We start from the raw sequence: 14,183 nt of genomic DNA, 5'->3' as shown, positions 1-14,183 counted from the left end.
TTTTTTTAAAAAACAGATACTGAGAAGTTGGAAAGGAATTACTGTAATATAATTTTTTGTATTTTGGATGATTGGAAACCCCGCAGGATGATTTGATGGGACTTTTAACACATTTAACATTTAGACTTGCATTCAAACGTTCAGGATTTTTATTTTAAACAAAGGTTTGGGCCTTTAAAAGCACTAAAACCTCATGCTTTCCATTCAGGATCATTTAATGGATAGAGCATCATTACAACAAAAAGGACTGTCATGATTTATCACCTTGTAATAGATAAACGTATCTGAAATAGAGAGTTTAAGAGAGTTTGCTTAACGGCGATACAGCGACAAAACACAATCTGGGTTGTGTGAGAGCAACTTCAGCAGACTGTGTCTGAAAATTACAGTTAGAAATTCCTTTAAACTTCATGATCCCTGAACGTGTGTGTATAATCATACAAGGAGAGTGTGACATGATGATGACATGATGATCGATGGATTGATAGGAACATGAATGTGCCTTTCAGAACTGCAGCGATTTCACAACATTTCAGAGTGTGCATGGACGTTGTGTGTGTGTGTGTGTGTGTGTGTTTAACCTGTGTTTCCTGCAGTGTGGTCCTCATAGGAGTTTTTAAGGGCTCTTTTCTCTTAAATGACAGTGTAAATTGATCTGACTGATGCCTCGTTGAGACAGGAAGTGAGTTAATACAAGGAGAGGAAGTGAATAAATCCCAGCAGGACGATTTCCTGCGGCTGCTTTTAACTCATGTAACATTTACACTCTCATTCAAACAATCAATATTTCATTTCATTTTCTATACATTTTATATTTTATTTTAGTTTAGTTTTTATTTGAATATTTACAATTTAGCTTTGGAAAATTGTACAGTTTTCATTACGAAATGATTAAACTGGGCAGTTTTAGTTTTTATTCAGTGCCCCATACACCCTGTTTTTTTCCTTCTATTAACACTTTGCTTTCTTCCTCTATTCAGTATTACTTTCTCTCTCTCTTTCATTTCCTGAAGGTCTAGTAGAGGATTTTGCAGGCAGTTTAACACACACATGTATCCTTGTATATCATTCATCCACTTTTTATTTCATCTAGATCTTTTACAGCTGCTGTTTTTGGGGGTTTGGTATTATTTGACCCTTTTACAGGAGGACTGAGGGCAGACGGGCGGCGTGTTCGGGAGAGAGACAGATTTAATGAGCCACTTTAACAAGAGGATACCAGAAAGAATGAAAGATGATGTTAATGTGTCATTTCTAATAAATTATGACACATAACTGAACTCAGTCACTGTTTCAAGTTCCAAAAGTACTTTTCCAAACCATTTACTCAAACAAATAAGTTTTAAAAGTTATAACATTGAAAAATGGATGAATGAGTGCAAAGTAAATTGAACAAACTTTATAAATAAATGACAGATGTAGCAATAATAGTAACAGTAAACTTGTCAAAAATATGTTCGTCATATTTAAATAAATAAATTATATATAAATAATAAATGCATTTAATTTGTCATTTTTATTTAAATAAATAAATTAATTAATTTGCGATGTGATAATAATTGTTTCAATTCTTCATTAAAATTTAAAATCAATGAAATGTCAAATTTTAAAATTGAAATAATTTATAGAATATTAATTATTATCTAAAACAATTCAACAAATAATATTCTGTATTTATACAAAAAAATAAAAGATTACAATAAATAATATTCACTGTGATACTAAGAAGTTGGAAGACAATTACCCACTGTAATATAGTAAAAACAATTAACAAATTTGCTTTTTATTTATGCATAAATAAAAGGCAGGTATTTTGAAAAAGAAAAAGAAAGTAAAAATTAGTTTAAAGTAAACTGATCAAAATATAAATAAATAAAAGTAATAGCATTAAAATAAAGAGTAATTAAAGGTCAAATAATATATAATTTATATAATTAATAACATATAATTAATATTATTAATGATAATTATTAAACAAATATTACTATATAATTATAGCATATATATATATATATATATATATATATATATATATATATATATATATATATATATATATATATATATGTATGTATATATATTTATATATATAATTGCTATGATAATATAGCAATAATTTTTTATATAGTAATAATGTGCCACTTCTAATTAAATATGACGCGTAACTGATCTCAATGCAGTTAAAGCTAGATTAACAATACTGTGCAATTGTAATGCCAAAATAACCTCTCCAAATAATTTTCTCCATATGAACCAAACAAACTGACAAGGTTTTAGAAAGTCAGAAAATCTAAAAAGAAAAAGAAGAAGAAGAAGAAAAATACCCTACTTTATTTAATGCAATGAACTACTTATCCCATGAAGCTTTACGAGTAATGGAATCGAATCAGCTGTGATGATATAAAATGAAAAACATCTTATTTCTCTCTCTTTCTCTCTCGTGTTTGTTCTGTAGGTTCTGTCTCAGTCCATCGAGCAGCTGAGGAACCCCAGCACTCATCTGGAGGAAGAGGAGGAGGACGAGGGAGCGTCTGTGGAGCACAGAGAGCCGGAGATCACGCCGCCCCCTGCTGGAGTCATTCACAGAAACTCTCACAGTGACCCCGAGGCCGCCCACACCAGGGTCATCCGGCTGAAAACTGATCCCGAGGACACACAGAGAGAGGAAGAGAGACGGGACGTGAGAGAGGAGGACATGGGGAGAGATACAGGTGAAGAACAGAAGGAACACAGTCTGGAAAATATGACGGAAACTGATGTTTGAAAAAGAGAAAGAGATGAGCAAGGAAGGGCTGAATCTCATGGAACTTTCCAAAAATAATGTCTAGGTCATATATATATATATATATATATATATATATATAAACAATATTCTAAAATATTTTTTGCTTAAAGTAAATATAGCTTTACAGGTTTTTTTTTTTTTTTTTTTTTGCATTGTGACATTTATTTTTTAAAGTTTAAATTATAGAATATTTTAACTTGAAAGCAAAATGTTCAGATCCATTACAATTATGAGACATTGGGTTCGATAAAATTAAATAAAGTAAGAAATACAACATTTTATTTTTATTTAGGCATGTATTAAAGGCAGATATTTAGAACAAATACTGCCAGATTGCAGAGATTCTACAAATAATATAATTTTCATTTAGATCCATTATGATGCTGAAAAGTTGGGAGAGAATTACCGTAATAGTTTAAAATATTACAACATTTTTTAAAAACTAACCTTTAATCCAACTAATTAAGATATTAAGCCGTTGTGCAAAAATACTACCAATAATTGATTAATTAATTTTGCATTACATTAATAAGGTGTCTTTCTTTGAAGATTTGGGGGGAAAGGCATGTGTTGTTGCCATCACAATGCAAAATAAATAAATACAAATAAATAAATCTTACTTAAGAGGTTCCATTTACTTTAAGCAAAACTCAGTAAAATGTGAGTGAAACGTGACCTGGACATTTTATTTGAGGTTTAACCAAAGAAAGAGTGACAGCGAGTGGTAAGAAAGAAAAAAGAAAGTGAAGAGGAATCCTGAAAGGAAAGAGAAAGTCTGCAGAAAGTATAAGGGCGAACATGTGCCTGTCTGTCTTGTGTCCGTCCTCAGCCCTGTTAGTGTGACACTGTCCCTGACCTCTGACCTCTGTCTCTGCTGTGATCTTCCCTCTCGGTCATTGTTGTTGTGTGTGAAGCTAAATAAAGAAAAGCGATGACCATGGAGCTCATTTTACCCCCCACATTAAACCAACAGTAGCGCAGCAGCTGCTTGTCATGTGAGCAGAGGAAATGATGCTAGTGAGCTTTTCTGCTGCCGCTTGAACGTCTGTCAGAAATGATGCTAAACAACGTCCTTGTCCTGAAACTGTCACTGTTTTTGTCTGGTTTCTGGTGCTCGGCCAATGGCCAGTGTCAGTGTAAACGCAATACAACTTAGTGATGTGCCTACATTTACTGAAAACACTTATTGTTGGAATGAAAACTATTCGGTCACTCATTGTTTTTCACGATCGCGGACAAAAACTGAAGTTGACATGGAAGAGATGATGGCAATGATCCATCCAGAGGCAGGATTCACTGGAATCTTCTTAAGAAAGAATTCCTCAAGATTAACTCTAAGAAGTTTAAAAGAATGCCCCTAAGTGTTATTCTTGAAACGTTCTCAGATATATGTATGTAGGACTCAAAATGAATTAAATCATACTGTACGAGCAGTCCAAATTATTTTATTCTTAAGAATGTTTTGTGAATCCGGCCCTGGGTTTTCAGTGTTATGTTATGTGGGATCTGTGTTTGTGACGTGTGCAGTCCAGAGAGTCAATTATTCACATGATTCAGTGATTCACTCATTGTTGGATTCACATGATTCAGTGATTCACTCATTGTTGGATTCACATGATCCAGTGATTCAGTCAATGTTGGATTCACATAATTCAGTGATTCACTCATTCTTGGATTCACATGATCCAGTGATTCAGTCAATGTTGGATTCACATCATTCAGTGATTCAGTCAATGTTGGATATATGTGATCCAGTGATTCAGTCAATGTTGGATTCACATGATCCAGTGATTCAGTCAATGTTGGATTCACATCATTCAGTGATTCAGTCAATGTTGGATACATGTGATCCAGTGATTCAGTCAATGTTGGATTCACGTAATCCAGTGATTCAGTCAATGTTGGATTCACGTAATCCAGTGATTCAGTCAATGTTGGATTCATGTGATTCAGTGATTCAGTGATTCAGTCAATGTCGGATTCACATGATTCAGTGATTCAGTCAATGTTGGATTCACGTGATCCAGTGATTCAGTCAATGTTGGATTCACGTGATTCAGTGATTCAGTCAATGTCGGATTCACGTGATTCAGTGATTCAGTCAATGTTGGATTCACGTGATCCAGTGATTCAGTCAATGTTGGATTCACGTGATTCAGTGATTCAGTCAATGTCAGATTCACATGATTCAGTGATTCAGTCAATGTTGGATTCACGTGATTCAATGCTTCAGTCAATGTTGGATATATGTGATCCAGTGATTTAGTCAATGTTGGATTCACGTGATCCTGTGATTCAGTCAATGTTGGATTCAAATGATTCAGTGATTTAGTCAATGTTGGATTCACATGATTCAGTGATTTAGTCAATGTTGGATTCACATGATTCAGTGATTTAGTCAATGTTGGATTCACATGATTCAGTGATTTAGTCAATGTTGGATTCACATGATTCAGTGATTTAGTCAATGTTGGATTCACATGATCCAGTGATTTAGTCAATGTTGGATTCACATGATTCAGTGATTTAGTCAATGTTGGATTCACATGATCCAGTGATTTAGTCAATGTTGGATTCACATGATTCAGTGATTTAGTCAATGTTGGATTTACATGATCCAGTGATTTAGTCAATGTTGGATTCACGTGATTCAGTGATTCACTCATTGTTGGATTCACATGATCCAGTGATTCAGTCAATGTTGGATTCACGTGATCCAGTGATTCACTCATTGTTGGATTCACATGATTCAGTGATTCAGATCAGTCTGTGTTGGTGTTTAGATGTGTCTTATGTCTTGCCTGGTGTTTGATTCTCATTTGTTAGTGAACAGAATCAATATACTATGTAATACAATATAATATGATTCACCAATGGTGTCAATGACGAAACGTTTTCTCAATGTGATGTTTGTAGGAAAAAACACTGATATTTCATGTCTATAACATCTAAAATGTAAGATTTTCACAGTTCACAATGACGCCAGCACAGAGATGTATAAAGTTTTGTGAATTTGCATTATCAGTTTGTGATCATACACTGTGCTGAAGGCCTGTGAGAATCGCCGTCACTAATCACACTAATGAAACGAATGATTGACGGATTCTTAATCATGTGGCCATAAAAGTACAACAAGAGCCTGTTTTTACTTCACTGCTATGTAAATAACGTTTATTACCCACTGTTACGCTAGATTGAAACAATAACTGCATGAAAAACATTGTGTCAAAGGTCATGTTTACGTTGAAATTATAGTTTTAAAATAAAAGTTGTTTGTAAAACTTCTCTAAACCTCTCAGACTCGTTGCATTATTGAAGGTAATTCTGAGCGAAGGGGACTGCGATCTCTCCGTTTTGACCTCGCTGTCTTTACCTCACATTTTTCCCACAGTTCCTCATGTCTCAGGCGTTGCGTTAACCTCTTGTGCTCAGAGCAGAGCTGTGGGATCAGGTTAACCCTTTGAAGTGTGCTTAAGAGAATCTGTGATCTTCTGGCTGCTATCAAGGGAATGTGTCTGACGCAGATATACGACCATCACATCTCAGACCTCTGGGACTCGGCTTTGCTAAAGGTTACACATTTATGGCACAATATACACTACCATACTTATACAACTGAATATCTTTATTTAGCAAAGATGCATTAAGTGGATCAATAAAGACATTTATAAGAATCTTTTTTTTTTTTTCAAATAAATGCTGTTCTTTTGAACTGTCTATTTTTTAAAGAATCCTGGAAAATAAAATGTATCACAGTTTCCACAAAAAACTATTTTCAGCATTTATAATTATCAGAAATATTTATTGAGAATTATTTCTGAAGATCACGTGACACTAAAGACTGGAGTAATTGTGCATTCACACAGAAAATGGTAAAAATATTTCACAATTTAACTTTTTTTTTTTACTGTTTTTCTGATCAAATAAATGCAGCTTACAAATTGTTTTGAAAGTATTAACACAAGTCTTAAACATTATGCATTTATAATTGCTTAATAACCATGTATGTCCAAAATCAGTAAGCAAGAAAATGGCTTTTTACATTTAAAATATGTGCTAAAAATGTTTAATTCCTCTATCAAAAATGGCATTTTTTTTGCAGTTTGAGTTCCAGTTAACTATAATAACTGTGATCCCTATAGTAATAGTAGCTATTGTTATGTTGTAATGGCGCCTAATATTGAAAAAACCCACTAAAGTCATTGAACAAGTTACCTTTCAGAATTTAAGACAAGTTGGAGGTTATCTTAACTTTAAGAATTATGATTTTTAAGAATATTATTTTCAGAACAATCTTAAGAAAATATTCTTATGAACTTCAGGAAAAAGTTTTGGTAGTACAAATTCAGAGATTCAGTAAACGACAGATTCACATGATTCAGTGCAGTAAGTGCATTACTGTAATTGTTGCTTATTTACTGAAACTAAATCTGCATTTGTTAATGTGACTGTTGATAGAACTTAACTTGCATTGACCTAAACCAAAACAATAAAAATAAATGCTCATATATAAGCAAATCTCTGACTATGTTTGACCAACATCTAGAAAATGAAAGATTTAAATACGCCATACATCTTTCGTCAAATTAATATTTATTTCCCACGCTCTTCCAGCTGCTGTAAAGTGACTCCTTCCTTTGGTTTGCTTTCAGACGCTCTCGACTCAGAAAGCATCCTGGTTTTGTACACTTATTTTCTGGAAAATGCGGTCAGACCCCAATTTGATATTTGCTCTCTATTTTGAGCAAGGGGCCGTTTGGTTCTCCACAAATGAGGGCAAACATCATTCACATACAGATTAGTAAATGCCTCAAAATAGAGGAATTATTCCACCCGCCCCCAATAATACCGCCTTCCATCTTGGTATGCCATTCATCTTGAGCCTCAGCAGGGTTTCCCACCGGCAGAAAACAGGCCCACCTGAATCCGCAGCCAGCTGTGAAAGCAAACTCCAACGCCGCAGATTAAATGCTACATGGGATACTTCTGTTAGCAGCTATTCTGACGGGTGCAAGTAACATGTTAGGCATTGCATAACTGATTTTTGTTCACTTTGGAGCCAAATCTGAGTAGCAGGAAAAGCGGTTTTGGCGGTAAGCTTAAAAATAAAGATTTCAAAAGAAGGTTTTTGCAGGTGATGAAATAAAAGAACCTTTTGGGGTTTCCCACAGAAGCTTTCAAATGTATTGGGGTTCAAACTGGTTTCCATGCAATTTGCCAAAAATCAGCATGATGAAAAACACTAAAGATTCATGTAAAAGCAACTAAAAAAATAACAATAATAATATGGGAGAAATTGAATAATCAGAGTTATTTTAATGTTCCATTTATGTTTTATTTTATGTTAAATTTGTTGCACGGACAAAAGACAACAATAATTGTATGATTTTTTTTTGTTATGATTACTTATAGTGACTATTTGTGCACTGAGGTGCAAATAACTTAAAGTATAAATATCTTACATGATTCGTTTTTTGTGTAAGTAGTATTTATCGCTATTTGAACTGTGGTAAAATTGATTTCTCACACTCTTTTTCAGTGATGCAATGACAATGGCCAATGGACAAAAGCTTCTTTATAGTGAAAACAGGTCTTCAGATTATGAAAATGTTCTTTACACTTAAAAAAAAAAAAAAAAAAAAAAAATTTGTTCATGTAAGACCTGTTAAATGAAAGGTTCTCTGGTGAGCCAAAAATGGTTCTTCTATCATTGCAAAAACCCTCTTTTGGAACTTTTATTTTTAAGAGTGTAACAACCGTTTTTTTCTAATTGCAAAGATTATTCTGAAGAACCTTTTTCCACAACAAAGAACCATCTGTGGAATGGAAAGGTTCTATGGATGTTAGATGTTCTTCATAGAACCATCAATGCCAATAAAGAACCTTTATTTCTAAGCAGTGCTGTGTGCCAAACTCAGCAGAACATTCAGTGAAAATGCTTTGTAAACCTGTCTGTTATTATTTATTTATATATCCATAAACTACAGAGGCCCGGAAGTATGCATAATATTTACCATGAGCAAAACTGACATTTTATAAAAGCATAAACAACAGCAGAAGTGCTTACAGTTTTTGGTTTCTAAACATCAGTTGAACGTTTCATAGTTTTCAGCAGTCGATAATTCACCTCACATTCTGATCAACACAAGCCGTGTTTATTGCATTTTAACGATTTAAAAAAATGTGTAGAAACAGTTTTCACTCAGAAATAGCTACATTTCACAAGTACAAAGAAAGAGCAAGTAACACGTTGAGTTAAACATGACATTTTGAAGTAGAGAAACTGAAACCATGTTTTCTTCTAAAACATACCTCAGTAATCTTTTCAAAAAACCTTTAAATTGTAGTTTTGTTCATGGTTTTTTTCCTTGCTAAATGGTTTTTTAAGCAAAAACTCTTGCTCAAGGCTGAATGTGTGCTGGATCAAACTGGAGCACATGCGTGGACCGGATTGAGAAATAAACTGCCAATATATATATTTTTTTCAGGAGTGTTTTGTGCTGTTTTAACCCCTCGTGTTGTGTGTTGTTGAGGTTACTGATGAGAAACTTCCTGTCGTTTAGTTTAATGATCTTGTACGGATCGACTCTGACAGAGAAACTTGTCACTCATCACAGAAAGACTCCTGAGTCTGAGTTCTTTCGCAAAGATTAATAGAAAATGAAAAGATCAGCAACAACAACAACAACCAGAAGACACTTCAGCAGCTATATCTGATCCAGAAGGGGTTTATAATTGATGAAGCTGACTATATCACCTGAGGATTTACCATTACATAAAGGGAGTACTAAAAGTGAAGAAGGCAAAATGATTGTAAAGCAACTGATAAACCAGAATATATGCATGTTTTTGGAGAACAGGGAGGCTCATGAACCACAAACACTATGGAGACCGTACCCCCTTCCACCAGGGAAATAATCATAACAAAGTGCCCGTGTTCAGTTTACGTGTACCTCACAATTATCCCGGGTAATCTAGAAATGCTTCGGAGCTGATCATTAAACAAACAAAACATCCATCCCTGTTATTGCATTGACACTGAGGTCCCACGAGAAGTTTATTATTCCCTTCTTTTACTCAAGATGGCAGGGAGAGAAGGAAAGCACATTCTTGCAGCATGACCTGTGCTGCAGAGAAACCCCAGTGTGAAAGGTAATAATTTTGTGTTGTGCATAAAATATGTGATATCAACACATTCGAAAAGCTCAAAGACTTACCTTGAGGGTCAGCAAGATGCTGTGTTAAGAATTATACTGCCATAAAATAGTGTTAAATGCATAAAACAGTTTCATTTTTATGCTTTGAAATGGGGCTCAAATGACGTCATCCAAAACCCATGCAGAGAATTATGCGCCCCTGAAGAAACAAATCCGGCATTGCGGACTGTGGGGAAATATATTTGAGACTCACTGAATGTTTGAAAAGATTTTAAACTCTTCTCACCTGGTGGTTTGCAGGTTTGTTCTGTCAGGGGAAAACTGTGGGAAAAACAATGCTAAATGCAATTAATAAACTATAAATAAATGCAACAAACTATAATTGTGCAAGGTTAGGAAAGAGAAATCATCAAAAGGTTGACATGAAATGCTGTTTCAAATGTATATTATAGATCTTAATTCATATGTCAGGGGTGTCAAACTTAATTCCTGGAGGGCCGAAGCCCTGCAGAGTTTAACTTCAATCCTAATTAAACACACCTGATCCAACTAATCAAGTCCTGCAGGCTTATCTGAAACTACATGATATGTGTGCTGGAGCAGAGTTGAAACAAAACTGCAGCTCTGGCTCTGGCCCTCCAGGAATTGGGTTTGATACCCCTGGTCTATGCATTTAATTTTTTTTTTGATAGGTTTAATCAAAATGTCATAACTGGGTGTTCTAGTAAAAACAACAGAAATAGAGGAGAAAAAAATATGTCACTTCAATTTCAATTTAACTAGGCTATTTTTCAGTCACTGTAAAGGACACAAAAGCACCATTAAAGTGCAAGAGTTTTGTCTGAAGAACAAACAAAAAGTTTTGAAGCTCTCAAAACACATTCATTTTGGTCTTGAATGTGAAAGACCATTTCTGCAACAAAATATAAAAAAAAATGAAATGGTTAATTGCGACTTTTTACCACTCAAATCTCTCTCTCTCTCTCTTTTTTTTTGAATTGCAAGAAAAAAAGTACATCTCGTGATTCTAAGTTTAGGTTTCGCAATTTAGAATTTTTTTTTCTCCGAATTCTAAGTTTGCCATTTAATTTTTTGAAAGAAAAAGAAAGTTGCAACTTTTTAATCACACAGTTCTGACTTTTTTCCTCACAATTGCGAGTTTATATCTGTGAAGTGGGGGGGGGGGGGGGTAGCAATTTACTTTTTTCCCCCATTTGGAAACAAGCTTCCATAACAAACACTATAAACTGTCATAATATGGAAAATATATTGTGTATATTGTATTGTGGATGCAAAAACGGCATGCAGATCTGGAATGTATGGTGATTTTTATTTTGGGGTGGCTGTTCATTAATGGTATTTGATCGGTTCCTCAATTGATGTCCTGTGTTAGTAAAACAGTCGTAACTTCTGTGATTGGTGGCAATTTTACATTGTCCACCTGTAGAAAAAAATATAGCACAGAGTATTAGGAAAGACATTTGAAAGTTGGAGAGATGATGAGCCGTGTGCATGTGGAATCTGGTTTATTATTCTTCTGTGTGCGCAGGCGCTTGGCTATAAAGCGCTAATGTATTGTGGCTGTTATTCTTTCCGTACATTATTACCGCACGGTTGGTGTGGGACAATGCTGGCAGTGGGCTAAAGGAAAAGACTCGATGTGTGACAATAAAACAGACCACCCTGGACTCTAACACAGGCCCAGTGTAGCCTCTCTGTTTGATTCTGAAGCTGCCAAGAGCTGTCCGATTGTTCATCCTGAGCAAAATGACTAGGAGCGACCCGTCTACTATAATACATGGGTTTGTTCGGTTAGGCAACACTTACAGCTTCAGCATGGATGGAGAAAATTGAGTTTTACAGGATAAATGACGCAATGAGCCATGCGCTCAATGCAGACCACCGCAAACCTTTGCTCTCTGTTCCTTTTTTCCAGTGACTGACAGAACTGAAAATACTCGTAATGAAGCCTAACAGGTTCATTCTTTAAAAAGTCAGCATGAGTTTTTATCACTGTAGATTTTAAAGGCTACAATAACATAGCAGCAGCCGCTAAAGGCGAATAATCAAAACACTCTGCTGTTTATGAATGAATTTGTTTTGAACTTATGATCACTGTTCTCGGGTGCAGCTGTCTAAAGTCTCGTAATGACGGTGGGAATCAGCGTAGACATTGGTTTTTGGTTTTGGAGCGGAAGCAGGTGCAAATTACACCAATATTTAAAAATCCCACACCTAAATGTAACATAAAGTAATGCACAAAACGCATTTTAGCTCTGTAATCTAACAAAACAGAGAAAAGTGAGGTCAAACTTTATTTTAACCACCTGGATCATGGAAAAAGTTAGTTATTTCGCAAAATGGAGCAAAGTGGTTGGAGGCATTTGTAGGTCAGCAAGTTATTAGATGCAGTATTTGTGCATTGATGAATCATTCACCATAAGACCAGAAGCATGCTTTTGGAAAGTGAATAGCATAGAAGTTGACCCTAAGTCAAAACGTAAGGTAAAAACACCACATTTTGACCACAAAATCTCATTCATCTTTGGATATCTTTGTTTTTTTGTGTAATTTTGTTGGATTTGCAATGATAAAACTACTTTTATTTAATTAATGCACACAAATGTTACTGCCAGTTTATCTGCCTGATAACCTTAATATAAAACTTCTATTGCATTGCATGTTAGCTTTTTGCCTGCTGACGTTTGCAGTGGTATTACGTGTTAGAGCATGCAGAGTCAACAGCACTCAAACACACTGTCAACTGCACAGTACTGTCATTAAAACTAATTGTGTTTGTCATCTAATTACATATTCTGTCATCTTAAAAATGCATGATAACATCTGAAGAACTCATGCAATCGTCTGAAACAAAGTTAAAAGTAGCTATAGAGAGATGTTTGCTCATGCTCCAATATAAGTTGAGGATATGAAAATGATTGACTCAACAATGCTGCATTGTAGGTATGTGGTCCCATTGAGTTACAATGGTGTTAATGAACCTCATTTCTCGAGGGGGCGATAGGGTTTCCTCCAAATGCCTTTGCCAACAGCTATATGGAGCTTTGAATAGAGTGCTGTAGGGATAACATTATTTTAGGCCAAAACTCAGAAACGAGTTGCATTTTTTAACTTAAAGCTCCATCGTTCTGCAGGGTTTTTGGTTAATGCATGAAATAGGTCTGCGTTTAACACAAGCTCAAGATATTTTCATGTTTTATTCGATGACATAAAATACATTATTAATATCCCCTTGAAGCTTTTACTTGCTAACAAGTGGCTAAACGGGACTGCAGAGGTTGTCATGGGCATTAAACGTCATCGAACTGAACAGGTTGTTTATAATTGCTCTGTTGCACACTATTCTAACTTAAACTTTCAGAGAAAATATCTTGTAAATAGATTTGTCAGAAGCTTAATGGGGGTGATGTTAAAGTCGTGGAACTGTGATGTTTAGCTTTTCAGTTTTACAGATTGTATCTAGGCTTCAAAATTAATCAGAGTTGTGCTCATTTGTGATCATAAAGAATCATAAACTTTTATTGGTCACAGAGCCCATATTCTGCAATAATCCAAAAGCCGGTGGAAAAATCCTATTGAGCTTTTCTTGAGGCAACCAGGGTGATGCGGACTTCTGGTTTGGCCTACAAAAATACATTATTACTCCATCACTCTATACAAGTGCACCATACAATTTTCAGGTTGTGTTGACTACATTTTTGTCTTTTTAAAGCTTGACAGCCTTGTCTTGAAGTGTTTTTTGTATGGCAGCGTTGGCATGAGCGGTTTTCCACTGAATATCAGAATGGAAATATAAAAGGACACAAGTGTGAATAAATGTTGACACAATTTTTAGTTTAATTATTGAATTGACCTTTTAAATGTCTTGCACCATGGAATTCAGTAAACCAACAATGTAATATGCACACACACACACACACACACAGAGCTCATGTATAGAAAGATGAATGAGCCTTTAGTGGAGCTGGTTTATGAGTTTGTCAGGCCGATTGCTCTTATGGTCCACGCTGTTATCTCAACCCTTCTGAAGGATCAGCACTCCCTCTCAAGTTATGGGAGATAAGACCACTGGAGGAGGAGAACTCACTTCTGGAGTTCAAAAGAGAAAAGTTTTATCTGATGGGTGATGGAGAGACATTTTGTAGATGGGAGACAGACTCCAGTCCAAAGAGATCTTCATCCATTCAGGTTTAGGTGACTTCCACCTCACCCAATCCCAT

The 14,183-nt window shown here is 35.1% G+C and overlaps 1 protein-coding gene across 3 annotated transcripts in view; it reads left to right on the top strand.

The window, feature by feature from the left end:
* LOC132103900 (histone deacetylase 9-B-like) overlaps nucleotides 1-3,116 on the top strand; it is a 35,255-nt gene extending 32,139 nt beyond the window's left edge. The window contains exon 11 of one of the 3 annotated variants that reach the window (XM_059508965.1): nucleotides 2,456-3,116. In XM_059508965.1, coding sequence (XP_059364948.1) covers nucleotides 2,456-2,764 — 309 coding nt within the window. In that variant the 3' untranslated portion in view covers nucleotides 2,765-3,116. The remainder of the gene's footprint in view (nucleotides 1-2,455) is intronic. The other 2 variants (XM_059508966.1, XM_059508964.1) reach the window with 2 other exon arrangements.
* Nucleotides 3,117-14,183: the final 11,067 nt, after the last annotated feature.

Source organism: Carassius carassius, chromosome 25 (genome assembly GCF_963082965.1).
Source record: "Carassius carassius chromosome 25, fCarCar2.1, whole genome shotgun sequence".
NCBI lineage: Eukaryota > Metazoa > Chordata > Actinopteri > Cypriniformes > Cyprinidae > Carassius > Carassius carassius.
Note: the sequence above shows the minus strand (reverse complement) of the source record. Positions and strands in the feature narration are given on the sequence as shown.